The sequence below is a fragment of the Ilyonectria robusta genome (genome assembly GCF_021365365.1).
Source record: "Ilyonectria robusta strain PMI_751 chromosome Unknown BGZ61scaffold_34, whole genome shotgun sequence".
Classification (NCBI taxonomy): domain Eukaryota; kingdom Fungi; phylum Ascomycota; class Sordariomycetes; order Hypocreales; family Nectriaceae; genus Ilyonectria; species Ilyonectria robusta.
The window spans coordinates 467,534-491,384 of NW_025764468.1; the positions used below are offsets into that span (position 1 = coordinate 467,534).

A 23,851-nucleotide genomic window follows, 5' to 3' on the forward strand; every position below is an offset into this window, starting at 1 on the left:
TGTAGCTGCTGTCCTCACGGAGCTGAGGTCGCCCCGTGATGGTGTGGTTCACAGCCGAACTCTTGTCCCCCCAGCTGGTGGGGCTGCCATGGGCTGGAGCAAGAGAGCAGCGCTAGGGTTCAGCTGTGGAGAGCGACATGACAAATAACAGATGAGATCTGGAAATCCTGGAAGGGCCGATACTTATTCGTATGTTGAGTGTTGGGGGGCTAATGCGGCTGCGCGGCACAAAGGAGATGTGACCATGCAGTGCAGGGCGCGGCAGTGGTAGGCGTGGTCGATGATCCACGCAAGATAAGATGAGAAACAAGCACTTGCAAGTCCAGGGGAGATATCCATAACGATGGTTCAAAGTAAAATTCACGCAGACAAGGTCATCCTTTGCTGGAAAGGGGAAGTGATGGGGTGTTGGAGCAACAAAACTGAACGCATCAGGAAATAGGTGAGCTGAATTTAGGATGGACCAGGGTTCCGGGAACATCTTGCGGAAAAGCCCCCCATCAAGGCTTGTCATGCATCAATCTCCATCTGGAAAAGTGTTAGCTAGTCGAAGATGAAGCGTGTCAGCAACCACAAACTTGTTCGTGAGCTAAAATAAAATCCACAGGACCATATCCCTTGTCTGGCCTTCCTTGTTTGGTCTTCCTTGTGTAACGCCACTTGTAATCCCTCGTTTGTTTTTCAAAATACACCTTGCATAAATCTCTGACCGGTCGCTGGTTAGGCTCTGGCCGGTATCTCACCGGTAGCCCCTGCCGCGACTGCGAGATCGGCTTCTGTTCCCAGCGCTGCTGTAGCTGTTTCGGCTCGCACTGCGACGTCTCGCTTCATGTTCCTCGGGTCGGCCGCCGCCCCGGCGTCTTGGCGCCACCGGCGACCTCGACCGCGATCGCGACGAGTAGGAACCTTTCAACTTTGTTGCGTCGATGGGGATAAGGATCGGAGACAGTACACAGATGGATGCCTCGATAACCTTCTTATGTGGGGCCGGTGTGAGTTCCGTCACATGTGGATAGCAAACGGTGAGGCAATTTCTAACTGTAATTCTGGCTCTGGCAACCTGGAATGTTAGTAACTATGACTTGTAACTGGCTTGTCGCTTAGGTGGGCAGTTACATAAACCACCAGGTGACCCTTAAATGCTATGAACGGGACCCGTCTCTTTTCGTCATTAAAACAGCAACACAGTGACCACGAAATTTTTGAAACAACAGTCATTTACAGAACTACAGCACTCCTGTCCGCTGGCCGGACTAGACACGAGCCTTCCATCCTTTCTGACAGTGGAGAGCCTCCACACTTCGCGGCGGCCACCAGCATTCAAGCGCCACGGTTATTAAACGACTCTGGCATCAGGGTCTCATGCTCTTCAACCGCATGTCGAATCCCCCTTCGTCCAACGCAGGGGTCGGCAGCGCGCCCTCCACCGCCGACGACTCTGGTGAGCAATCCTGCCGTCAGGCACTGACCCTGTGTTCCTCAGCCCGACCCGCACCGCCCGCCGATTCTGCACCCGACACTGCATACTGACCATTCCAGCGCCCACAATCACTGCCAACACCAAGGCGCCGGCCAATTTTCCTCCTCCCAAGACGGACAAGCCTCGCCCGCACGTTTGCGGCACCTGCTAGCGCTCCTTCGCCCGATTGGAACATCTCAAGCGACACGAGCGCTGCCACACCAAGGAGAAACCTTTCGAGTGTCCCGAATGCGCACAATGCTTTTCCCGCCGCGATCTGCTGCTGCGTCACGAGCAGAAGTTGCACCAGACCTCGACCCCGTTGTCCCGTCCCCGCAATCATCGCGAGTCTGCCTGCGGCGTCGCCCCCGGCCAGAGCCGAGCTGGCAAGAATAGCGTCGCAGGACCTAACCTAGCTGCATCCGATGCGTCGGCCACTTCCATGAGGCCGCGGGCAAACACTATTAGCCATGTCGACGACAGCGCGATACAGATGATTGCTGCTGCGAATGCCTCCGTCGCACGAGGCATCCCCCCGACCCAGACCCATAGCCGACACCCGAGTTTGGCCGTTTTGCCCATCAACAGCTTGGACCATGTCTTTGGTGGCATGTCAGCAGCCATGGGACAGCGAGGGGTGCAGCACGGGCTATCCAAGCTTGAGACGCGCACCTTGGGCGGCCTCGAGTTCAGCAACGGCCCGCGGACAGCGCCGCCGACGGCCGCCTTCAACACCGAATTCGACTTTGAGAGCCTCCTCTTCGGGCCGGGCTCGACGACAAACCCCAATGCCCTCCATTACAATGATTCGCCGCAATCGATGGCCTTGGAACAGGCCTCACTGTTTGCGCCGTCCTATAATGAGATGCCCTTGAGTCATACCCTCGACGATAGTTTTAAATGGCTGACTGGATTCGAGCATCAGATGTTCTTTCACACGAACGAAGACTTGGTGGACGGATCTAGTCCGTCCACCATCAGCACGACGAGCCAGAGCGGGATAAGCGATGTTATGTTGGATGGTTCGAACCACCCCGCGCCCGCCGAGACGAGTACCATGTGGCAATCCTCCGTGATGGGCCCTCCACAGATGCCGAATCCGTTTGCGATGGGTCTAAATGGCTATGTCTTCCCGGATCTCTTGAATGGGGTGCCTTTGTCACCTCAGCCAGCTTCTCAAAAGATGAATGACCCTTACTTCTTTACGCCTTCGCCGAGCTCGTTAACCCCGTCCGTCGTTCGTCAGACCCTTGGCTTCAACGCCGGCCCGAAGACGCCCTCCTCCCTCCACAGTGAAAGCCACGGTGCCTCGGCCGTAACCACCACAGATGCCACGCGGAGTGCCATTGTGAACACCTAGGACCCAGCTGCCGTAGATCGCGGCACCCTTTGCTGCTGTGGGGACATGCAAAGAGGTATCGGCGCAGGAATCGCAATCGAACTCGGACGACGCGGGGCCGATGTAAGCTCTTTCCCATCTTGAATCTTCCCAATCTAGTATCCGAGCCTGACAGACGTCCAGGTCATACTCATATACTCCGCTCCCAGCAGCGAACACTTAGCCCAAGGTATCGCCGAGAGAATCACCTCACTCCGTCACCATCCCATGGCCCTCTGCATCCGCGGTGATCTCGGCGACTGCCAGACCCCGAGTACCATCGTAGATACGGCTATCAACTGGCTCCGAGCGAACGGGAAGGGGGAGAAGATCCATATCCTCGTCAACAACGCAGGTGTGGAACTTGCAAAGTCCTTAGGCGACATCACACCCAGGGAGTTCGCCTCGGTATACGATGTGAACGTCCGCGGGACGCTGCTCATGACTCAGGCCGTCTTACCCTACCTGGCGACCAGTGGCCGCATCATCAATCTCTCGTCGGTGGGCGCTCGGGCGTCGCTCGCAAACAAGAGGAAGAGCCAGAGGAAGAGCCAGAGGAGGTGGAAGAGGAGGAGGAACAGAAACAGGAAGAGAACGACGGAGAGTGCTTTGAACGAGACCCTCTTGGATGTAACTCATCGTGCCCACTTCCAGCGGGCCCCAAGCACGATCACGCTAGTGAATGGATCCATTCAAACCATCTAGCAACCCTCCTCTGTTATCTCACGTGCGCATGGGTTATTAAAGTGTTCCTTCTCGTCCTCAAAGAAGCGCCTCTGCTCCTCCTCCTTGCGGGCGACTTCAGTCTTCTCAGACACATGGCGGCCGAGAGCCCCTTTGCGGCAGCTCTAGCTATGTGTTCTTTGTATCGTAGTTTCGCGTCCATGACCACTCCCAGGATCTTGGCGCTCGCTTTGGGCTTGACTGCTTCCCCTTTGATCATGAACGGGTGTGTCGCTAGTACTCGCGGCGTTTCGCGTGAAATGCACGATGGCCGTTTTGTCTCCTTCGAACGTCGCGCCGCTCCGACTTTCCCAGCCCAGTGCTTCGTCTATAATTGATTGGATGCCGGCTCGGTTCTCCTCTGCTGTTGGTCCCACTACCCAGGCCGAGTAGTCGTCCACGAATGGCATCGAACCACCTCTTGCGTTGATTCTTCTCTGCACCAAATCTGCATTAAAGAACAGGAACAACACCGGCGACAGTGGTGACCCTTGCGGGAGACCTGCCTGTGGCAACTCCCGTAGTTGTGACGTGTGCCCATTTACCATCACAGCGGCCGTTCGCCCAGAGCAGAAGGCGTCAATCCATCTCACCAGTCCACCAGGTATGCCTCTCGCCTTCAGCCTCTCTAGTAGTCGCTCTTTGAACACTCCGTTGTAAGCGCCTTTGACGTCGAAACTGATCAGACTGAGCACCCTGTCAGCCCTCCATGCCTTGTAGATCTGCTCCTGCAGCAGTATCAGCGCTTGTTCAGCTGACCTTCGCTTCCTTGCCCCGAAGTGGTTTGCAGGTAGCAGTCCATAGCTCTCCACTACATAGGATATCCGCTCTGCAATGACTGCCTCGAGTATCTTGCCCAGTGTTGATAGCAGCGATATCGGTCTCCAGGCCTTAGCCACTGTGTAGTCTCCTTTGTCTGGCTTCTTCAGCGGGATGATCTTCGCGCTCCTCCATTGGTGGGGTACCGCACCATCCCTGAGGGATGTGTCGAAGAGGTGCAAGACACGGTATCTAACCACTGGCCAAAGCTGTTTCCACACCATTGCTGGCAGACCATCGTCTCCAGGCGCTTTCCAAGGTTTCGCTGCTAGCAATATTTCCTCAACTTCTTCCATGGTGAGGTCTGGCATGTGGACTTCCCTCCGTTGCGGTCGGTCACCTTCATCTTCAATCCTGGCCGGCAACGGCGGGAAGAACGAGCTGAGCAGCTCCTCTGCCTGCTCCACCCTATCTTCCGTGGTGGAGCCGTCTTGTCTCTTCAAATGGGGCACCCTATCGTCCATGATGTCCTTTCCAGGTTTCAAATACTTGGCTGCCTTCCATATGTTGACATCTTCTGCTAGGAACTCGTCCCAGTGCAGTTTCTTCTGTTTCCGGATGGCATCATGGTACTCCTTCGATGCTTCCTTGGCCCGTCTTTCTAGGTCGGGCCTCACCTGACCTGCTCGCCACTGTGCCCTAGCCTGATTTCGCCAGAACGTATACACTCGCCGAAGACTTGTCAAATCCTTCGTCCACCAGCGCTTTGCGTACAGTACTGGTTGTGCTCGGGGCGTCAGCTCGTGGGTCGCCTCGAGGACGACTCTCATTAACTGGTCTGTCTGCTCCTGCACGCCGACGGTCCAGGGAAGCTCTCGGAGATTGTCTCCACCCTGGTTCTGATTGCTGTCCATGGTGCGTTCTTGAACAACACTCTTTCCGTGACAATCCGTTCGGGCATCGCGACATCGAACGTCGTTTGGATCGTCCGGTGGTCCGATCCGTGTTCTGTCGGGTGTATGGAGCACTCCACCATTTCGTTTGCCACCTCCGCCGTCGTCAGCACCAGGTCGATTGTGCTTTCCTTGTCGGGGCCTTGCCATGTCTTCGTGCCTCTCGGGAGGAGGCTGCAAAGACCGTGTTCGTTCATGAGGTCGATGATTGGATCGGCCTCGCCTTGCCTTGCCAATGGCACGTCGTCTCCTCCCCATAGCTGGTCGTGTTGATTAAAATCTCCAGCAAGTATGACGTCCACCACCATCCCTGTCCTACCCCTAAGGTCGAGGATCACCTGGTGCAGGGTATGGCATATATTTCGAAGAGCCTGGGGCTTGCGTCCCGGCACATACACTGACACAACCAACATTATTCGGTCTGGGAGTCGTATGGTTGCTGCTGTCAAGTCCGGGGACTGTATTGGTACTTGCTCGGCCTCCAAGTCCCTATTCACCCACAACATGCTCCGGATTGCCCATCTGCCATCCCTCCAAATCCTGGGGACCATTTTGATCCATCGGGGGTTCCCCATAGGGACTGTTAATAGTTTATCGTCGCTTTTCCATGCCTGTGGTTCTTGGATCGCCACAACTGCAAAATCTCGGAGTCGCTTGTCATTCATTAGGCTTTCGTGTACCGTATCCTGTTTTCTTACATTCAGTTGGATTACCTGAAACATCCTACTCATGCCGGGTGGGGTAGAGTTTCGGGCAGCTTCTGCTGAACGACTCGTGCGGTCCGCCACAGGGTACACACTTAGGTAACTGCGTCTGGCACTCACTATGATGATGGCCTTCGGCGGCGCACCTTGCACATACCCGATTCTTGCTGCCACGAGAATGCCTTATGGCCGAGCTCCTGGCAGTTATAGCATTGTATCGGTCCTGTTCTCCGCTCAAACGCGCTGGTATATGCCGATTCACCAGCTGCAAGGAAGTAGCGTTCCTGTAGGAGTCTCCTGGCATCGCTGTCTTTAGTGAGGTATACCACTATGGATCCATATGCCTTTGCGTTGTCCTTTCGACTCAACCAGGCCACCTTGGCAATCTGGACTTCATTCTCTTGGCCCAAGGCTTCCATTGCTCCAGGAAGGACCTTGCCTTCCTGGTCGAGAACGGCGGTACGGTTGATATTGTCAACTTTGACTGGGTACAGTTGGTCACGAAGAACTCTCGCACCTGGAGCCTTCTTGACCTCAATAATGGTCTTGATTTTCTTCAGTTCTTCCTCGTTCCTACCGATGACCCTCAGGCGGTTGGTATTTCGTCCATCTCTAGTCACGGCAACACATCGCCAACTGGGTTGGTCGCTAGACGTTCGCATTTCCTGTTCAATGGCCTTGCGAAGCACTGCTGGTGTAGTATCTCCGATATGATCCTCGGGCACCCTGGATGTGTCTACTGTGCAGAACACCGGTTCCGGGGTTGTCGATCGAACCGTGGATGGAGTTTGAGTGGTAATACTAACAGGCGTCATTCTGGCAGCATCCGCATATGTCTGACTAGGCGATCGTGCTGCATGAGCCTCGGTCACGGTATCCAACTGTAGCCGAGTGCGCTCCAGCTCGCTGCAAACCTGGGTAAGCTGCTCTCGCACCTGCGATAGTTCCTGTGTCATCCGGGTCGTGGTCCTAGCGAATTCTTCAGCCATTCGCGCTAAACTTGGTGAACTCCAGCTGGAACTCTGCCTTCATGATTTCAATTCTCTTATTAAAGTCTTGTTCCAGGAGTTGCTTCAGGCTCTGAATCGCCTCAGCCATGCTGTCTGCAGCCTTAAGTGTAGTCCTTTTCTTGATTCGATTGTTCCTCGGCACCCCCTCACTGCTCTCTTCCTCCTCCCATTGCATATCGCGTTCTTGTTGCTCCGATTCCCTTGCCCTCATCGTTCTGGCTCTTTTGCGCTGGGGATGATGATGTTCCCCTCCCGGAATGTCCGGTTCGCGTTCCATGACAATGATGACGTCTGAAGCGGGGTTCGCTGCACCAGACATCTGCCAACGACCTGAATCTCCGCCAAGCGGCTACCGGTATTTCAAAAGTTATAAAGATAAATAATGAGTTTCCGAGAGATCAGCAGCATTGTGTTCTCCTGTCTCACAGTCCAACAAGAGGATTCCTTTGGGTCTGTACGCCTGTACCTTAGATCGTAAACCTCCACTTGGTAATTATTGAAGCACAGCTTAGCAGTAATCCGAAGGCCACATGAGCGATGCAAGGTACATTTCTCGTGACTAATCGAAAGTATAACAGCGCCGTATTCGCTCAACAAGACATCACATCGGCATCTCCAGCCTTGTCCCTGGGTCCGTTACAGTCCCCCGCTCTCCTCCTCTCCTTGAACTTGGTAAAATAGCCATTACCAGCGGCTGCGCAGTGCGTTGAGCCAACCATTGACTGACGAGGAAGTTTAAGCCAAAAGTTTTCTGCGCTTTTTGACTCCAGCTGAGGTTTTTGGAGACGTGATAGATGATTGCTGTTGTCTTTTGGCCGCGTCTGACGCCTGGCTGCATAGATTTCGAAGAGCATAGGTGATGGTAGGTCATCTTGCGTTTCAGACAGGCTGACGGGAATCGACGGGCAAGAGAATGGACCGCCAATGCTGGCATGGGGCTCGAATGGACTTCCGGACTCGAGGCGGAAGGCGGCTCCTCCACACATGTCTGTGCTGTGTTGCTCGCGCAGTCTCAAAATTTCATCCCTCAGGGAAGCCACCTCTTCTTCACATCTTTCAAGGCTGGCCAAATGCTTCCATTCACGAAGCCGAGCCATTCTTTCGGTCGTCCTTCTAATCCGGTTTTCCTTCTTCGTCACTTGATCGCATACTTTGCATTTTTTTGCTTCGTCTTGCCGCCCATACACGAGCTTCAATCCGCAGGTCTCTCCAATGCGGTACTCTTTGTTGCATTGTTGGCGAAACCTGCCCCACTTCCAATTGCCGCAAGCCCAGACAACCTGGTCGAAGTAACACATCATGAAACAGAGTGAGGTAAAGTGAAACAGAAGAAGATTTCAGCCTGGAATGGGAGTTTTTTGAGCCTGGCTGCTGGGGCTCTTTGCTTATCTACTCAACCAAAAGCTATTGATTAAGACTTTTCGAAATTTAATGGTGACTCCGTTCGGTGGACGCGAAAGTCAATTTCGCACTCTTTAGTCGATGAACAGGGGATGGTGTTACTGGCTGCCTGTCGTATGAGAAATCACACATACCCGCCAATCACCAACGATGCCTTCGCCAACCGACGAGCAGGGGGGTACCAACAGAACGTAGTAGCAACACCATCGCACGTAATCGCTGAGTCGGACGAAAGGAAACTATGCCCCCGCTCTTATCACGTCGGTGCCTTCTCGCCTCGTCTTTGGCCATAGCACACTCGTCCACATGTACGAGAGACTAAAATTGTTCCGTTCCACCTTACTTGGCAATTGGTGCCCTGAACCTTGCTAAGCCGGGTGAAGGTTCTTCAATACAAGAGTTGCACTTTGCCCACTTTCAACGCTCTCGGCTTGGCAAGTGAGGTAGGCCCGACGAGTCAGTGTTGGCTTGGCTTGATGATTTTGGGGGTGGGGGAGGGGGGCAACGTGATCCGGAGCATTGGCGGATCAGGAAGGAACTCGCATACAGCTAGCCACAGATCGGGATATTAGACCCGATGCAATCTGCCGATTATCACGGAGTAATTTCAGATGCGGAACCTTTTGCAAAAACTTGGCCGAGGCCCGTATAAGCTGCCTATGCTACTGGACAGCGGCTACCACACCAATCCCGACACAACGGTACGCTAGCCGCGTCGCCAATTTGTGCGCCTCAGCCATACACTATTGTAACTAGCTTTGAGGGAGGACCGCTAGAACCAACAGATACGAGAGACCTAACCCAGAACTACCTGAAACATTGATTAGCTCTGGATGACATCAGTTCCCACTTTATGACGAGGCATTACTATTCCATTACCCAGTACAAATACTTAAAAAAGGGGGACCCTCAGGTGTGCTCGAAGCCACATCCGGCGAGCATTCGTGACAAGTATGGGCGTTTGTAGCTAATACAAGGTTACCCACACCTACCTTCTAAAAGCCGTTGTGTGGGTGGGTTTGTTCAAGCGCTGACGAAGGGAGCTGTGGGTCCGGGTTTCCGGGGAGAAGTTCCGAGTCACAGCCTAGACGTTGGACAGGTCATGGGCCAGGGGCTGGGGTGCCGCGTCTCCCTCCCTCTTCTCTCTTTCCTCTTTCCATCCCTCCCTGGTTTAGCTGTGTCAAAGCGCGCTTGTCGACAGTAATTCATTCGAAGGCCCAGTGCGCGTAGGGAGGAGAAAAGGTCGTTCCCCACTCGATTTCTAGGTTACAACACTTTTGACGCCCAGACCATGGCAATCCATCAGCGATACCACACTTTCACAAGGCAAGTCGGCCGAGTACGAAGAAAATCGCTAGATACGTGTGATACGATCACGAGCCAACACCCAAAATTCCACCACTCTGAGCTACTGCATTGAAAATATGTACGCTTACTACGAGATCACCACTTCCCAGCTATGGAAACTGGATTTATTGTTCAAAATCTAAGGCGATGGCTTACCTACTTGCATAGAGAAATTACCCGTGATCCGGGACGAATCACGTGTGATCCATGATGACCGCCACTGGTCTTAATAACTATTCAGCAAAGACTTTGCCTACTCAAGCATGTAGAGTGGAAATGCGCCGCACTTCCAGTTTGGGCATGTTTAGCAGAAACGCGAAATGCGGCGCGTTTCTTACACGAGGGCCCGTGCCAACCGGTAGAGTTCATATTAGGTAAATTGAGTAACTTTACAGGAGACACAAACCGCTTGCCAAAGGAGCCTTGAGGAACGAGGTTTGATATAGGATAGTCATAGAGATGAGTTTGCTAAGTTTGCCTTTCGGAACGAAAGGATCCTTCTTCCGCGCCCTCTCTCTCCAACGCCCGGGCCACATAGCGCTCTGATCGCGCTTCGCCATACTTCGCCATCCTAAGCCACAGTCCAAACCCTACTCCCGTCCGTTTTCCCGTCCGTTTTCGGACCTCCTTTTTATAACTACAGAAAATGATTTGTCTACAGAAACTGATTTGTCGTCAGTCCGACCTTTTTATAACTGCAGAACATGGTTGCGATTTTGTTGTCGGTGGCACGGGGAAGACCGTCCTACCAGTGGCTCTTGGTTGTTTCTTTTTCTACAAGTGGCGGTCGATTGTTTCTTTGGCTACCGGCCTCCTAACCTGATCTTCCTGTCCCCCCCGATGGTAGGGCCGGGCCTGAAACCTTTAATGCCAGACACTTGCTCTTTTTTGTTTCGACCGCTTTCCACGTCAGACATGGCGCGCCATTTGTTTTACCTCTCATTTCCCTCCTCACCACACCCGTGGCTCATATCCACTTGCTACCACGCCCCGGCAAGAACCAGTCAGAGTCCCGGTTGATCAGATCCCCCGTACATGGGAAGATCTGGATGGGCAACGCACTCAAAATAGGGCCCGAGGGAGTCGGGGAACCTCTCAATCGACGGCTCCAAACACCCTGGCATCTCAGAGAGCCGTCCACCGCCCGCAAGGGCCGCTCAGTGCCCATTTTGACGATGCCACTCTACAGGATCTCCTCAAGCTTCGAAGGGAGCTGGTCAGAGTCCCTCATGAGGAGATCCTGCGCGTGTTGGCTCTCCTCGAGCCCCGAAGGGAGCGGGTCAGAGTTCCTCATGAGGAGATCCTGCGCATGTTGGCTCTCCTCGAGCCCCGAAGGGAGCGGGTCAGAGTTCCTCATGAGGAGATCCTCCGCATGTTGGATCATCTGGACCGCCAGCGCGCAGAAGACCGAGCCCGTCAAAGGGCCGGAGACACCGAACGGATACATTGGCCAACCACTCCTTCACCGAAGCGCCCTAGAGAACAGGAAACGCTTCCTACTCCGCCGCCCACACAACTGAGCCGGCCTCCGAAGAGGCGGCAGCCAATTGGGGAAACGCTTCCAACTCCGCCGGGCACGCAACCAAACCGCTCCCCGAAGACGCCGCGGCCGATGCGGGAAACCGTCCAACTCCAGCGGGAGTCCGTCAAATCTATTCTGCAATATCGCGAATCCTGCTTTCGCGACAAGGAGGAGGCATCAGCAACAAGATCATGGTGCAAAGAAGTCCCGCTCGCCCTTCCGGTAGAGGCTTCCAAGTCGTTCTATCAGGCGTTTACAGATGAAAACACGTTGCCGATTTCACATTGCGTCTTTTGTTACAGAAAGCAAGCGCCTCGCGAACTCAATACCGTGCAGTGGAAGAGGCTGTTGAGGCCCTCCCTGCTGCAGGCCACGAGGACTCTTCAGCAGTGCCCGAAGTGCCTTCCACTGGATGACGATGCTGCGGTTCACGTGTGCGGCGAGTGCCGGGCTGGCTTGGAGGGCGGAAAGCTGCCTAAGGTCTGCTCGGTCAACAATATGGACATCGGATGCGAGCATCGGTACCCTGAAGAGCTTGATGGCCTCTCTCCTGTTGAGGAGAGGCTGATTGCTCTCCAGGCCCCTTTCGGCTACATCACAAAGTTCACCGTTGACAACAAGACCTCGTCGGGCCTCAGTTACCGGAAGCATGTGAAGGGCCATATTGTGGTATTTCCGAACAAGGTGGAGGACCTCGTTGCTACAGTTCTCCCCCACCCCCTTCTGGAGACCATCGAGAACATCCACGTCTCGTGGAGCGGCTCCAGCAAACCTAACGCTGCAGACGTTGGGCATCTTCTTCAGGTGCGCAAGTCCCGTGTAAGGGCTGCCTTGTCGTGGCTCCAGAAAAACAACCCACTTTACGAGCACATCGGAATCAACCACGGTGAGATAGACGACTGGCGGTACGAGGAGGGCTCTAATGTTCCCACCCTCATCATGGACATGATGCAGATGGAGGAACCGTCGGTTGCTGAGAAGACGCAGACGGACCATATCGTCCCAGATACCGATCGAGGGTTGGAGGAGAACCGGTTCGTGAGTATTGAAGAACTCCTCACCACCTCGGCACGAACCGGCTCCGGCGCCGACCCCTGCCCTCCGGATGGCACTCTGTCGATCGAACAGCACCATCCCTTGCCTCCGGATGACGCCGACGGCGACAGTGGAGTCGTTTATGGGACGTCATCATCCGGCATGTTTCCTCTTGACGGGCCAGCCGCCTTCGAGGAGGCCGATAAGCTTTCCTTCTTAGCCGACGCTCTCCAGACGAGTCGGAGTCGAGATGCCGACGATGCTAAGCCATGCGCTATGCACCTTCAGACAACAGGTGAACAGCCGTTCATCAGAGTGGAGCGTGGTGCCGACTTCGCAGATACCCTGCACGAGGACTTCTTCCCGCGCACCTTCCCAAACCTCTTCCCGTGGGGGAGGGGTGGCCCAAAGGCACTGAAGGAGTCGAATTCCAATCAACAAGATGCTTCGGAGCTTGCTCGACGCCATTCCAATCATTCGCTCAACTACTGGGCCAAGTATGTTCTGCAACGACACGGAGGCCGGTTTGCAACCCATCCCATCTTCTGTTTCTTGGTTTTCAACATCCTTCTCCGATCCTCCAATCGCCGTATCAGCATGGTCCGCATGACAAAGGGCTCCTTTCAGGAACTTGAACGGGTGTATGGGAGCTTGACGACGGACCGTCTAAAAGCCGCCGAGAATGAGATGCGAGAGACGAGGAAGACGACTGACCCCGACATATCGTTCCTGCTCCGCGAGCTGTCCATCTTTGGCCACGCACAGCCGCTCTCTAACGAAAGCCGACTCCTGATGCGGAGGAAGATACAAGCACTTGACATTTGGACCGGCACGCCCGTGATTTGGATTACCATCAACCCCAATGACATCAACAACCCGGTGAAGATGAGGCTCTCCATCCACAGGCTCCACGAGTATGACACGGCAAAGGAACTCTTAGCCGATCTTCGGGGGAGGTATGACAGGATCGCCCTTAGCACCATGGACCCGGTCAGCTCCGCCATCTTCTTCCACCGAGAAGTCTCTTTGTTCTTCGAAAAATACGTCAGGACAGGCCAAGAATCGGTTTTCGGGAAGATCAGTCACTATTATGCAACAGTGGAAACGAACGAACGCGGTAGTCTACATCTACATGGACTACTCTGGTTGGCTGGCAACATGCAGTTGCCGGCCCTGATCGACGACATGGCCGACCCCGAAGAAGAAGATTACCGTGCCCAAGTGACTCGGTACGTGGACTCGGTCTTTCATGAATGTTTAGACGAGAACGCCGGGAATGCTGTCCGACAGGAGAGAAAGCCGATCCACCCCGACGAAGGAATGATGAACAGTACTGAAGCTCTCACTGCGGCCTTCGAAAACGAGGCTAACTACATTGCGTACTGTTGCCAGGTTCACTCGCACACTTATACCTGTATCAAGTATTCTCTGAAGGGACTCGCCGAACAGAGTGCGGATAAGAACAGAAGGACCGCTTGTCGGTTCAAAGCGCCTTGGAAGATCGTCGACGAGACGGGATTTACAGAGGATGGGCTGCTCAATATCCGTCGGAACCACTCGCTAGTCAACCGATATAACAAAGCAATGGCGGTCGGCCTCCGCCACAACCACGACATCTCGATGATCTTGACGAGGACCAAGGGCCTGGCCATGGTGTTTTACATCACGAACTACGCCACTAAACTGGATACACCAATGTGGAAACGTATTGTCCTCGCAGCCGAGGTCTTCCGACAGCTCTCTGAATCTGCCGAGCGGAGGCGTCAGGTGTCGGAGCCCGCCGAGCGCGACGAGCGCCCCGCTCTGCTGAATGAGAGTCGCCAATTTCTAATGAGGGCAGCAAATCGAATCTTTTCCGAGCGACAGCTCTCGGCTGTAGAGGTGTGTTACCATCTGCTAGGCTATCAGACGGACTTTACCAACGTGCCGCACTGGTCCTTCCTAAATCTGACCGCACTGTATTGGACCGTCTTCCGGCGCTGGATGCATCTTCGTCGTCAAGCCGGCGTACAAACAGACCTAGAGGAGCCTCCTGAGGCGGTGCAGCTTAGGGAAGGCGGGCGTACCTTGTTGTACTTGGACGCTTATGCCTGCAGAGGTCAAGTTCTGAGATCTCTATGCCTCTATGACTATATGTCGATGATTGACTTGGTGCGTCGCAGTGACCGAGATGAGGATGAAACCCACATATCTCTTGAGGGATCCTCTCCCGAATGCCACGGCTGGTTGCAAAAACTTCGGCAACATCACGAATACGCCGTGCCGATCTTTCAGGGATACATCAGCAACGACCACGAGGACGAGCACCCCGTGTACTTCAAACGGTACGTCTCCAGAGTCTATGCTACCGACTCCGGGCCAACTCTGACCCCTTCCGCCTAGCAACTCCGTTCTCCATTTGGCCTTATTCGTACCTTGGGAAGACTTCCTTTTCGAGACACGCGGCGATATCACCGATATATGGTCAACCTATGAAGCTTCTCTCTGCGGCCGGCTGCGTTTCCACGTCTCGAACATCTCCCTCCTCAGCAAATCAGCCGAAGACGCACGCAAAGACGCAAAGCTCTGGGCCAGCCGGTCGGAGGGCGACGATACGGTTGACGTAGAGTTCCCTCTTGATGAAGGCGACTGTAGTGAAGAGTCTGCAACGACGGCTGAGCATCACCAAACCTATACAGCTCTTCTCCAGGCTCTGCACAATGCCGTGCGAGACTCCGACGCTACGAGAGACTCCCCAGTCTTGCGGAGCCTGATCCGGGACCTGTGCCAAGAGAACCCGGCTGAAGAGAGTCGGCCATTTGTCCCACGTCAAGAAGGTTTTTATCAGCAAATTCGCCGTAACCAGGATAGCTCCTTATACCAGCATCCGACTCTTTCTGGGGAGGATGTTCGGGCCGCGGCAAAGGCCCAGGACATGCTGCATCTCCGAATGCTCGATGAGAGGGAGGGCGGTCTCCAATGTGGCACAACCTCCACGGGTAACGCCGACATCGACGATCTGCTTGTTCGGCATTGCGACACAGAGATTCCCATTCCGAGGCAAGATGAAGACCCAGTCATACAAGGTCCTCGAATCTTTCTCGACGTGGGCCTCACCAAAAGCTTTGTAGAGATGGGGCACCTTGCCGCCTCCAGCTATACGCTCAACTATCTGCAAAGTATGGCTCTTCAGCTGGTGTGCAGCTTCTTGGACAAGTACGCTGCCAACCCTGACTCCGCTGGTCAGCATCTTCAGTACGTTGGAGGACCAGGCGGTACTGGAAAATCAAGGATCGTCGATGCCTTACGGTACGTATTCGCGGCCAGAGGTCAGTCACATCATCTTCAGATTACCGGCACGTCAGGCAGTGCGGCAGCCCAGATCGGCGGGACGACACTCCATTCGGCCTGCGGACTGGATACTCATCACTCTCACAATACACGGCCTCCAACATTCTCGGAAGCTAAAAAATGCACGTGCAAGCAGAAGCTAGCCCTCGTGATCGACGAAGTTAGCATGCTTGGAGGAGCCACTCTGTTCAACGCCAGCTGCCACCTCCAGTCGCTCCGCGACTGCCTAGATAAGCCATTTGGCGGCATTCCCGTTGTTCTCTTGATGGGGGATTTCTATCAGTTCCCCCCAGTGCGGGAGACAAGCCTCCTTGTGGACCGAATCGTGGATCCCGCTTTCGCCGCCTCACTGGGACAAGCGACCATTTCCCACCACCGTGGGTACAGTCTATGGCTGATGTTCAAGACAGTCGTTCTTCTCGAGGAGCAAGTCCGCGCAAGAGACGATCCTCAGCTAGGCGCTCTTTTAGACAGAGTACGGGCGGGGGCCCAGACACAGCAAGACCTTGACCTGCTCAACACGAAGCTGGTGGACCGCTCCCAAATCACCTTCAAAGATGGCTTGCGCGCCATAACACCGCTCAACCGCAACCGATGGAGCCTCAACATGGAAGCTGTGGTAGACTGGGCCCGGTTTAACAAGAGACATATCTCTGTCTTCGTCTCGACCCACACCTGGCGGAGTGGAACCCTATCTCAGAACGAGATCGCCCAGACTATCGAACAAGGAGACGATTCCAACTGCAAGGTCCCTGGTATCTTTTTCTATGCCCAGGGGATGCCTGTAGTTGTCAACAAAAATATATATACCGGCTTGAAGATTGTGAATGGGGCCGAGTTTTCCGCCGCGGACGTAATCCCCGATCCGAAATCCCCAGGCTACCATCTTGCAGACGACGTCACCATCCACTTTGGCCCGCCACTGGGCATATTATTGCAGTCGCGAGAGACAAAGGATTTAGTCGTCCCAGCCCTCCCAACGGGGACAGTGCTCATCCGACCTGTCTCACACACCCTCAATCCAGCCAACTCCCACTTCAGGTTCCTATCGGGGAAATGCACTCGCCGGGGATTGCCGGTTGTCCCGGCCTTTGTCCTCACTGACTATAAAGCCCAAAGCAAGACGTTTGTGGAGGTGCTCTTGGAGCTGCGAGGAAATCGTATGACCAATGGCCAACCTTCTAAATGCGACTTTACTAGTCTCTATGTGCAGCTGTCCAGGTGTAGGACACTACAAGGCATCAAGCTTCTCAGTCCCGTACGACACCAGGATTTCATCGGGAATAAGCTGGACCAGAGTATAGTTGATGGCATGCAGAGGTTGACAGATCTAGCAGCAGAAACGAGACGGATATTTGAAAGTCAGCAAAGGAATGCGTAGGACAGAGTGAGATACCACCCAAAAGATCGCCCGACGGCGAGACACAACGTTTCTGTTATTCAGGACACACGCCTAGGGCAAATTACGACCCCTACAACTCATAAGGCGACCTCACCGCCCGCCAATCATCAGGATCCTTCTCGCCTCCGTTCCCCGGCCGGAACTCCTTCTGTTCCTCACAATAATCTTTCCACCACTCTTCGAAGGCCTGTCTATTGTACAGACTTCTCGGCGCGCCTTCCCCCTCTCCGAAGAGGTCCAGAATGTGGTCACAGTACATCCACACACCCTCAAGATGGTGCGGCAGCAACGGCTTCATGTCCTTGCGCGCGACCACCACGGTGCCGACATATGACCGCCACTCCGTAGGCGCAAACCCGGACTCGGTGTCGATATTGAGATACGTGGCGATCTGATTGTCAAGGTCGGCCCGGTTTGCGGACCGAGTGCCTACACGGTGGAGGACCAGCGGGACCCCGATGAGTCCTGGGACGGGAGGCACGGGCTGCGAGAAGACGGGATGATCTGCCTGGATCGTCGTAGCAGACCAAGGCGCGAATTCCACTCTCTCAACGTCGCACCGGACGATGACAGCTTGGATGGACCCTGACGCGCTGTGTGCTGCCGTCGATGCCGGTGCAGTCGACTGTGAGGTGGCTGGAGCGGGTGGGTTTGCTTCGACCGGAGACACCTGCTCAGTGGGCGTTTGGGGCTCGGAATCGGTGTCTATGTTGTCCCATTTGGAGTAATCGATTGGCGCCATGGAGAGTGGCTCAGTACTACAACCTGAGGAAGATGAGGCGCTCAAAGAAATAAAGATAATTATATCATATAAATTTGCTATTTCGGAAGCTTTTCAAGTTTGTTAGGAGAATTGATGAGTCAAGTTCTTTCTTGAAGTTCCCATGGTATCGAATCCCTACGTCACACTGATTATGGAAGCTCTGTACGAAACGGAAACAGCTTAGTGCAAAGGCCCTCTGGGGTATGTCCCCCCGAGCGAATAAAAACCTACCTACCTATCCTACGTCACACGGCAGATAAGGTTCTGGGCGGTAAGCCACAGTGATGCGGAAACGAAACCTTCGTCCTTTACTCACCTACCACCTAACGCCGTATAATACTCTCAATCCATATACCGAGCCGTGATCGAAGAGCCACAGAGGATCCGAAGGCTCGTTCCGAAAGGCATTGGCGGGCCCGCAGGGACCGGTCTCCTGTGTCCAAATGACACTCCTCAAGCGGTTTCACTATTGCCGCCAATGACGAGGTGGTGTGTCTGTCATGTGACTAGTGATGCAACCTACGACGGCCAGAATAGACGGTTTTTCCAGCGAACAGAGAGAAAAAATGGAAGGTTTATTGGGGCGAACGGATTGGGTGGTCGCCAATCGCAGTCTCAGCACGGCGGCTGCTTTAGACAAGTAGGCCGAGGGCCGTTTTAGTCCGCCGTCTCAAAAGAGGATACAGGGTCTGCCGAAGTCCAATTTACACCGTCACACAAGAAGATACCTAGTCCAGCTTTTCACCTCATTGTCAAGTGTCCTAAAATGACTGGCGATTTGACTATATATGCCTACTCGGGCCAGCCCCTAACATTCGCTGCCTCTACTCAGAGTGTATCCAAGGATGAATGTGGATTCCTCGTGATTCCGAATTGACGGTATGTCAAATGACTTCTCCCGAGTTTGGCTAGCTGATTGAGGAAGCATGATAATCAACAACAAGCGAAGTCTTACCTTGATTCCCTTGTAGTCAAGGGTAGGAGCGTCAGAAGCCTTTGGCTTCTCAGGAGTACACACTCCTCACTCAGTTCCTCCTGGTCACTGAGGCTAGACAACGAGCCCAGCTCGCTCACTGACGAGACGGATAGGTTTTTGTTCTTACCCCTTGGCGCGGTTGGGGAGGAGAGTGAGAGAATGACTTGCTTTGCCTTCGAGAAGTATGCGCCTTGTATTCTTTCGCTTTCGCCAGCCAAGGGTTTGGATCAAGCGATACGAGTTTTGGAAAATCCTACTTCTACTTAGGAGGGATCTAATTCTGTTAGTCTTTTGACCTACTTACTAGACGGCTTTGCATATCCCGTATTTTTTTTATTCATTTACTTATTTAATTTTCTTTATTATTTTACTTTGCTTCTCCCCTCTCCTCGTTGGAAGGGAAACCACTCTCTCAGCCCTCTCCTACGGGGTCGCAGCTTTCATTACCACCGTTTGCGAAAGCGAAAGGAGGTGATGTAACCAAGAGGACACTCCTGTCTCCCGACGCGGTCAAATGCCATAATTCGGGAGAAATAGACTGGTTGGAAGGCAATCCAGGATCCATGATCTCGTTACGCACGTCAAGAAGACAAGAAAACTGAAGGATGTTTCACCAAGTCCTAGTATCTCTAACGACGCGGCGGCTGACTTCCCTCATTAACTTCCTGCGACCTTAATGGCCCGACCATCCAGATGCAAAACCACAAAGTAAGTAGACGCACCAAGTTCCCCCAAACCCCCCGAATAGGGAAGGTTCAAATTTATTGTTGTGGCAGTATCTTCTTAAATGAAAAGCCCCAGTTTGTATCAGAGATGCTGTTCCAGACTTGTCCGTCTTCCTGTGAGTCTTCCAACACTACTAGGTGGCAAAACTCATCACCAGACCGTCTCCGTTCGATCACCTCGGCGGGAACCTCGAATGCAGGTACATAGCCGGATCTGTGAAGCCGATCGGCCTCGTATTTCAAGACACTCTCAAGGACGGTACCGTTAGGCAGTGACAGGATCATGTACTTGCGTCGTAGAGCTAGCTCTGGGGAACCGCAAACAGCTCGCCTCCATGTCATGTAGCACGCTCGTCGGATCGACACGAGCTCCAGGCGACCTGAGCCAGCGATGCCGTCAAGCCAAGTTGGCTTGAGTAAGATTGGGCTCGCTGACATTCAAGCAAGTCAAGCTGAGGGTTCTGTCAAGTCAAGTCAGCCAAGTAAGTCAAGTAGGACCCTCTAGTAACTTGACTTATATGAGACATTAGGTATTTCTGATGTTTTCTGTATTTTGATATATTTTCTACTGTAGATCCAACATGAGGCCGAAAAAGTGGCCCTTTTACGTCATGATCGTCATTTTTTGGTGTTTTAGTTTCGATTACACGAGCCGGCCCGTCGCCCAGGCGCTGTCCGAGTCAACACATCACAAAATTCTACGGATATCGCGCTTTCAGCCATGGGCTCCTTCGTCCTTACATCCTTCAATAACATCCTACTACTACTACCTCTGCCACGGTCACTTCCGCCCCAATTGATGCTATTCGCACTCTGACGCTTCATCTAGCGTGTCATCAACGAAGGCCGGGACCCCCTCGCCCTTCGGGACGCCTTAGAGCACTCTAGAGAGCACCCCTACGCCGTCCGCCTTCGCCCTCCTTTCGCCGCCAAGCGCAGGCACGCAAGACTGTGACCCAGCAGCTCGACGAGCTATCAATTGAGGCCTACCCGCAACCGACGACATGCAATCGCTCCCGCGCCCCAATGTAAAGGGCTGGTCATACATACTAGAAGATTAGGCCACAAGAAGGGAGGGCAGCTACGGACGACTTGGATTAAGGACTACGGGGTCTTCTTACTCGAATTAAACCCCGATGGCACCACCAAGCCGCACTGTCGAGCCTGTGACAAGATGGGGAGCCCTGTGCCGTTCCAACATCAAGCCTCGACCTCCGCTTTAGCACATCTTAGAGAGTATATATCCTTCCTCCCTCTCCGATCTTACTGACGGTCTCAATAAGCATAGGATCCTTCCAGGTGACTCTACGGCCCCAGTGACCCTCAATGCCGCCGATGACCACGATTCCATCTTCGACCTTCAAGTGGCCGCCTCGAAGCGCCCCTCGCTCGAGCCCATGACGAAAGCGATGGCTGCACGTGCCAAAGGACTATGGCCTGGCGTACATCATCGACGCCGACCAGCGTTTCTCAACTTTCTCGAATAAATACATGAAGGAGCTGATCAATCTGTCCGTTTCGAGCCTGGCGGGCCAATTGGCCCTTGGGCGGACATCTTTCCGCGAGGAACTGTCAAAGCTCTTCGGGAAGGAAAAGAAAATATAGCTCCAGGCTGACTTACGGGATGTCTTTGTAATAGTCTACCTCTCCTTCGACCTTTAGACCTCTCCTAACCGGCACGCGAAGACTAATTACTATATTCAGACACTACGTTAACAAGAATCAACAGCAGCGAAATCGCCCTCTTTCCCTTCGACGTCAATCAGGCGCCCACAGCGACGAGAACATAGCCAACATGCTCAAGAGGGTCATCTATGAGTGGGGGATCAATATGGAGCGCGCTATCATTATATCGGATACTGCAGCGAACAACGATACAACCCTGGAGGTTCTCTTCAAAGTGATAGGCCTACTAACAGATGTGGATGAAGTCAAGGCCCACCGGGTACGCTGTTTTGGCCACATCTTCACCTTCATCGCCAAAGCCTCCCTCTCAGGCTTCGTGGTTGATGCCTTCGATGATGAAGTTAAGGTGGGCGATGCTGAAACTGACTTCTAGTAACGGCGCAAGAATAGCCCTATCGCAAAGCTCCATAACATGGTCAAATACATCTGGGCATCGCTGTAGCGGTCGGAGGCATTGATGGATATTGTAACTAACTTGAAGCCGAATTCAACTTTGGAGCCTCTACTACCGACCTTGAAGTCATCAACAACAACGAGACTAGGTGGAATTCGACCTACCTGATGATTGAGTGAGCCATACGGAACCAGCGTGACATCGTCGGTTTCCTAGCTCAAGAGGCACACGAGGGTAGCAACCTTTCCTCACGATTATCATCTTGAACCTGACCACCGGAAGCTTCTGAGTGAGTTGATACATATCCTCGAGCCCCTATACGGATTGACGATGCAGACACAAGGCAATGGGCAAAGCCGTAAATTCGGCATGCTTTAGCAGGTTCTGACAGATGGAATACATTCTCGATATCAAAGCCTGGAAGCAGCATTATGACCTAATTAAAGCCGAAACTGTGGTCAATTCGCAAGCACAAGGCCACGCAGAACAGGATACTGGCGATGATACTATTCAGAGCCCATCGTCGCCCGCCAACAGGCACGGAGGGCACCCAGTCCGGTCTAGCAACTTACCCACTCAGCTCGAGGGTTACGAAGTTAACATCCCTTGCCCTAGGCGCCGCCTTCAACAGTCTCAACAGTCACAATTAAACGAAGATGCCCTACGCAACCTACCTACCTCTATGCGAGATAAATACACCCACCCCTTCGCCCGTGATGTAAGTAAAAGAGTTGGCATCGCTGCCGCCGAGGGCCGCTATATCGCTGCCTCGATCCAATGCGCCTGGTCTAAGCTCAATATCTACTACCCTAAGCTCGCTGACTCGCCCTTATTTGCGGCCTCTATTATCCTACATCCCGAGTACTCGATGACGTATCTCGAAGGTCTGTGGAATGCAGATTTCCAACTCGAATGAATTCGCGATGCCAAGAGGGACCTCAGACCACTTCGAGCGTTGGTATACCTCTGATCATGCCGACCGTAGCGAGCAACCGAACCACTCTGCCCCACGAGGCCTTAAGCACGAGAGGAGTCATTGGAAGGGTTGGCTAGATGCTCGGAGGCGCCGGATGCTACAGCATCATTAGCAGCCTGATACCTTACTCGAAGAGCTTGACAGGTACTACAAGGCAAAGCTTGAGGCTACGGATGAACCCATTGGGCGGTGGTGTAAGAAGAAGAGCGAATATCCGGCACCGTCACAGCTTACGCTAGATATCTTAGCTATACCAGCGATGGCTGCTGACTGTGAGAGGGTCTTTAGTCTCTCGAAGCTCTTGATAACGTCACAGTGTCAGTCAATGCATCCGGGGACCCTCGAGTCCTTACAATGCCTCAAGATTGAAGCCGGACTCGCGGCATACGGTTTTGCAATCTCCTCGCGCATCCCATTGGGAAAGAATACCGCGAGGATAGCGGCGAGCTCGGATGATGATCAAATAGAGCCAATTCGGGTCAGAAAGCGACTCTTACTGCCACACTTGGTCGATTTGCCAAGTTGAACCAAGTAAGTCAAGTTCAAATAAGTTGGGGGGGCCAACTTGACTTACTTGACAAAGTTGACTTGGCGGCAGCGCTGACCTAGGCTTCCAGATGATATGCCATTCTTCTCGAGCAATTCCTTGTCACAAGGCTCGAGGAAGAGATCGTCTGCACTCTGACTGCAAAGCCGCAGGCCCTCCGAGGAGGCGCGCAACTTGTAATCTCCTCAAAGACGGAAACGAGAGATAACTAATCGGCATGCTTGTAGGACAGAATTTGTAACCGATTGAATCCTTCGGGAAGGGCGAAGGGCTAGTAACGCGGGGTTGATCGCCCGAACTCCTCTTCTCGTCTAGAAAGGCAGTGAGAACCCACGACCCGGTAATGATGGCATTTATCTTCTGCATCACCTTTCGAAACGCTTACGTGCTTACGCAGCGACAAAGAGGGTCTCCCTCCATCACGCGGCGATCAGTCGATGGGAAAGCACGATTCTAATAACTTTTAGTAGCTTGCGAGATTACCGTCCGGGGCTCGATTTTGGACTTGCCCACGCTGGAATCGTAGTCAGTTCGATATTTCTGCGTGCTGATGACTCAGTACCCGCAGATGATTGTAGGGCTATTGCCGGCAATCACGTAGATCGTCACTCTGATAGTCCAAGTCCCTTGGCTGACAGAAGCTGCAGAATGAATTTTCGAGGAAAGGACACGGCATGCATGCTAATCGTAAGCAAAGGGCTATCTAAATCTTGCAGTGCTCGTGCGAACCAGGTTGAGTACCCGCTGGATATTTATGTTAG

General features: G+C 53.5%; 5 protein-coding genes across 5 annotated transcripts; 3 read left to right on the forward strand and 2 right to left on the reverse strand.

Moving 5' to 3' along the window:
- Nucleotides 1-1,377: 1,377 nt before the first annotated feature.
- Nucleotides 1,378-2,819, forward strand: BGZ61DRAFT_499413 (uncharacterized protein; the record flags this gene model as incomplete). Its single annotated transcript, XM_046251402.1, has 3 exons — nucleotides 1,378-1,441; nucleotides 1,540-1,613; nucleotides 1,662-2,819. 3 exons carry the CDS (start codon nucleotides 1,378-1,380, stop codon nucleotides 2,817-2,819), a joined length of 1,296 nt encoding a protein of 431 aa, XP_046096622.1.
- Nucleotides 2,709-3,821, forward strand: BGZ61DRAFT_463402 (uncharacterized protein). The gene is made up of 2 exons (XM_046247398.1): nucleotides 2,709-2,921; nucleotides 2,982-3,821. Exons 1-2 carry the CDS (start codon nucleotides 2,865-2,867, stop codon nucleotides 3,540-3,542), a joined length of 618 nt encoding a protein of 205 aa, XP_046096623.1. The 5' UTR covers nucleotides 2,709-2,864; the 3' UTR covers nucleotides 3,543-3,821.
- A 3,619-nt stretch (nucleotides 3,822-7,440) lies between these two features.
- Nucleotides 7,441-8,431, reverse strand: BGZ61DRAFT_146945 (uncharacterized protein). Its single transcript, XM_046237321.1, has one exon. It carries the CDS (start codon nucleotides 8,285-8,287, stop codon nucleotides 7,577-7,579), a length of 711 nt encoding a protein of 236 aa, XP_046096624.1. The 5' UTR covers nucleotides 8,288-8,431; the 3' UTR covers nucleotides 7,441-7,576.
- An 8,662-nt stretch (nucleotides 8,432-17,093) lies between these two features.
- On the reverse strand, nucleotides 17,094-17,765 carry BGZ61DRAFT_368327 (uncharacterized protein; the record flags this gene model as incomplete). Its single annotated transcript, XM_046241880.1, has 1 exon — nucleotides 17,094-17,765. One exon carries the CDS (start codon nucleotides 17,763-17,765, stop codon nucleotides 17,094-17,096), a length of 672 nt encoding a protein of 223 aa, XP_046096625.1.
- Nucleotides 17,766-21,282: 3,517 nt separating this feature from the next.
- BGZ61DRAFT_485243 (uncharacterized protein) lies at nucleotides 21,283-23,069 on the forward strand (the record flags this gene model as incomplete). Its single annotated transcript, XM_046249687.1, has 4 exons — nucleotides 21,283-21,519; nucleotides 21,959-22,451; nucleotides 22,688-22,737; nucleotides 22,860-23,069. The coding sequence occupies 4 exons, from the start codon at nucleotides 21,283-21,285 to the stop codon at nucleotides 23,067-23,069; spliced, it is 990 nt and encodes a 329-aa protein (XP_046096626.1).
- Between the last annotated feature and the right edge of the window lie 782 nt (nucleotides 23,070-23,851).